The following is a 4401-nucleotide window of genomic DNA, read 5'->3' as shown; positions in this document are numbered from 1 at the left end:
GATGCAGCATTTCAAAGCAAAGAACTTGAGTTAAGGAAGGGTCACTCTGCTAAAATGTATACCCTAGTGCATTTGTACGGGAGTGCATTCCACCTAACTGAATACATCACTCACAGGTGTAGTCTACATCTGTGTAACAATATTTTTACATTAATATCCTTCATCGTTTCACTTTGATTGTTCCACTTACTCAACCACTTCAGATAGTAGCATGCAGCTGTCCTTGTCTAACCTCAAAAAACTAAAAAAACAAAAACAAACCCAAACCTGATTAGTACTAGATAAGACACCTAGGAACCCTATCTAGGAAGCTGAAGAAAAAATCAGAAGGTAATAGCCAGGGCTTTTTTTCTCATAGAACACTCAGAACGGAGTTCCGGCACTTTTTTGGGATGGAACCTTGTAGGGTAGGGCAAGGTGGGTTGTATGACATGTGTGAGTTCCGGCACCTTTTTCTTTTATAAAAAAAGCACTGGTGATAGCAAATCACTTCTGTGTTGTTATCAAACCAAACCAAACCCTACAAGACTTTTGATGGCTGTAAAAGAGTGGTTAAAAACTGAGCTTTTCCTGAGAGCATTTTAGTGATGCTTTTCTACTGTGCCATCTCCCCCACCCTTTCCTTCTATTTTTGTTATTTTTCTAGTTACACTCTATGCTGGTTGATAATTTTATTATATGGGAGTCTATCATTCTAAACCACCAAGCAAAAGAAATAGTTTCATAAAATAAAATAACTGTAGTATGTAATCAAGCAAAGTTATATTGCCTGCTTTCCAAATAGAACTTTGGCAGTGGGGTGAAACTATTACTATCCCAAACGAACTTAGACAAAACGCTTTTTAACCTCTTACACTTGATTTACAACAACTTAAAACCAAATATTCCGCCGTGTTTTAATCCCAAGCCCCTTTTAACTCGGTAAATGCGAAAATACACCTCCGAGCCATACATTGCAAACAGCAAAATAAAGGAAGTGTACGGAACCCCGAAAGAGGATAAATTCGCATTATTATTATTATTATTATTATTATTATTATTATTATTATTATTATTATTATTATTATTATTATTATTATTATTATTATTATTATTATTATTATTATTATTATTATTATTATTATTATTCATAGGCAAGTAGAATGGATTAGAAAAGAAGGTGTGCCTGTTTGTTTTATTCTAGAGTTTTGAACTATGCAAAAAGTAAGCGCTTATGGTCTCAACCGAAAATAAGCCGTAGTAACGTGTTGTTGTTTTTTTCCTTCTTCTTTTTTTCGTGGAAAACTAAGAGCCCTCCCGGCTATTCTTGAAAGTTTCCTAAAGACAAGTCAAGGGACATTTCTCGCCAAATGGGAATTAAGACGCGCCGCATTTCAGAGCCGCTAATTAGAAATCCACCCACCCCCTCCTCCTCCCCCTCCCCTCCTCCGCTGCATCTATCGCGGCAGGTAGAAGAGAATGACAGGAACGCGATGCCCCCTTTGACACTATTATGATCGCGATTATTTATTCCTCATTCTATTCAACGGGCAGGGTCGAGGTCCCCAGGCCGGCGACGTGGCTTTTGTAGTTCCTGATGCCTTCAGCCCGATCACGTCGGGCTTCATTCACCGAGGCTCAGCAAAGAGCCTTCCCCCCAAAAAGGAATCAAATCAAATCGAAGACAAAAAAAAAGGGGGTGGGAGACCCGAAAAAGCCAAGCGGGCGCCGTCGCTGCCCCCCCTCCCGCGCCCTCCCCAATGCCCGTTTGGCGCAAGGTTGAATGGCCGGCAATGCTCTCTTCCGAGCGGGAGGGGCCGGCTCGCCAGGGCTCCTTTGGGGGGGGGGGGCTTGTGCCTCCGGCCCGAAGGCTAATCACTTTGTTCCTCCCTCCTCCTCCTCCTCCTCCCTCCCTCCCTCCTCTTTTAATAGACTAATGAAGCTCAAAGGAGGCTTAGCCTAGTGAGAGCTCACGTGGCTCGCCGCCCGTGCGCGCTGGCCATTGGGCCGCCGTAATTATAGGCACACTCCCGGGAGAGAACGGAATCCTCGGCACATAAATTATGCAAACGAAGGAAAGTGCAGCACGGGGCAGACCTGATGCCTTGATTCATTCATGCCGCCAGAGCTCGCGGGGGGGGGGGGGAATCGCGCAAAAGAAGGAGAAGAGGGGGGGAAGGTGGAAGAGCTGCGGAGCGGGCGGGGTGGTGGTGGGGGGGCGGCGAGGGGTGAGATTCTATTGTTTTACAGGGTATATAAGATATCTGAGGCCAGTCGTGTGCCAAACTCGCCGCTCGCGCGATTTGATCGCGGCCGAGGTCCCTCCGCAAGACAAGGGCTGTCGCGTGTCCTCTCCTCTCGCTTTCAGCAGAAGTCCGGGTTTCCCAAGTCTCCAAATTAACGTTTGGAAGCTGGGCGGGCGGCCGGGCGAGCGAGCGTCGTATGCGCGCACCGCCGCCTTGAGCGCGCTTGAAGTGAGTATGAGCCAGAAACGCAGGCAGGAAAGCAATTGCTAGCTGGCTTCTTGGATAGGTTAGGGTGCTGAGATAGGGAAAGGTTGCAATTCGGTTGGATTACGCTCAAAAAAAAGATACACTTGGACTTCCAATCATTCTTGAGCGGGGACGACCCCAGTACAAAAACTCTGTTTGGTTCTAAGTTGAAATTCCGGACTTCATTTTTTGGAAAGTTTTACCAACTGCTGTCCCAGCTTGCTTATCTTAGAAACTTGTTTTAACAAGTTTTTTTTTTCTTTGTTTAAAAAATATTTCCTCTTTTCCATTGTTCCTCATTTTTCAGTTTTCTCCTGTTTCATCTTCACCTGAAATCATCCTTCTTCACCAACCTGGTAGCTTCCAAACCTGTCTGTTCCTACTGGTTGTGGGTGATGGGAGCTGCGTCGTCACATTTTCTGAGTATACAGAACAGCCTTACAGCCACTCACTCCACCTTTTGCCTCTTCTTCTCACAGGATGTCCTCTGCTTTGGAGACCAGCTACTCTGACCTTGACAACAGCAGTGACGTGTCCTTTTGTATCACAGATGATGAAGGGAGCCTCGGGGACCTACAGATCCCTTCCCTGGCCTTTCCCAAACACGTTGCCTCCCCAGAGCCTCGCTCCCAGAGGTGCGAAGAAGAGAAAGAACGGGGAAAGAGGCGAAGGGGACGCACCAAGGTCAAGAACGAAGCTGTCCTTCACACCATCAAAAAGACCAGGCGAGTCAAAGCCAACGACAGGGAACGGAATCGAATGCATAATCTCAACGCGGCCCTGGATGAGCTCCGGAGCGTCCTGCCCACTTTTCCAGATGATACTAAGTTGACTAAGATTGAGACCCTGCGCTTTGCCTACAACTACATCTGGGCCCTTTCGGAAACCCTACGGCTGGCTGACCAGTGTCTTCATAAAGCCCCCAAAGAGATGATGCTGCCTGGTTTCTTGGGTTCCACCGATCCACCCAGCCCTGGCAGTGATGCTGGGTCCTGGATTTCCACAGCATCCCCTGCCACCTCTTCCCTCTCTGCCTGCACTTCAAGTCCCAGCAGCCCAGCCACCTCTGAAGACTATTGTTCTGTGCCCGGTGACAGTCTCTTCTCCTTCCACAGCCTGCCCAAAGACTTGCTGCAGAATACAGCTTGTTTTGTGCAGTACCATTAGAAGGCAGAAGGCAACTGTGAGATCAAGGGTATTCGCCTTCCACAAGCAAAAGTTCCCAAGCAGCCAGTGCTTATTCTGGGGACTTGGTCCAGCTGTGTTTTTCTCTAGGTACAACAAGCAGCCGGGGGAAATTGTACCTTGATTTCTGAAATATGAAAAGTCCTGTATTTTCCCATCCTAAAAGTCAAGGGTGAACAACACTGGAAGTGTGTGCATATATTGTACAACAAGATAGGGAGTCTGTGATAAAGCAGTGTTTAGGCTGGCCTATAACCTAGCCTTTCGAACAAACCTCCCCCAGCTGCTATAGAAGCAGGCTTTAGCCCAGAGTATAGCTTTATTTCGCTAACCTCTCTTTTTAAAGATTTTTCTTCTACCACTCCATCCCTTTTGCACTTTTCTACATTTCACAAATCGCCTTTTTGTTTCTTTCCTTTTCAGTCCTGAGCTCTTGGGGGTGGGGCAACAATATGATTTAGGAAAGGGAGGGGGAGGCCGGGAAGGACAGATTTGCTGCTACAGACAAGGTGAAAAGTCAATTTTACAATTTGTAGGGCTGTAATGAAGAAAAATGAGCATGAAAATTTGGTTTGAACGCCCTGACAATGCAATGAAAGGGCTTAGAGAAGGCGGATTCAGCTGGGTGCATGGGCCTCCTGCTAGGGACTTAGCGTGCCAAATGCCCAATAGACCCCTAAGGCTCAGGATGCAGTTTTGCCTCTCCCAGGCAAAGCTCTGAATCCCAAGATGATCAGTCCTGAAA

General features: G+C 46.6%; 1 protein-coding gene across 1 annotated transcript; it reads left to right on the top strand.

The window, feature by feature from the left end:
* Positions 1–2415: 2415 nt before the first annotated feature.
* NEUROG1 (neurogenin 1) lies at positions 2416–3638 on the top strand (the record flags this gene model as incomplete). The annotated part of the gene is made up of 2 exons (XM_081320212.1): positions 2416–2453; positions 2951–3638. The coding sequence occupies exon 2, from the start codon at positions 2952–2954 to the stop codon at positions 3636–3638; it is 687 nt and encodes a 228-aa protein (XP_081176338.1). The 5' UTR covers positions 2416–2453; position 2951.
* Between the last annotated feature and the right edge of the window lie 763 nt (positions 3639–4401).

This window comes from Vipera berus (assembly GCF_964194415.1).
Source record: "Vipera berus genome assembly, chromosome: 2".
NCBI classification, from domain to species: domain Eukaryota; kingdom Metazoa; phylum Chordata; class Lepidosauria; order Squamata; family Viperidae; genus Vipera; species Vipera berus.
This window is presented reverse-complemented; position numbering and strand designations above follow the sequence as displayed.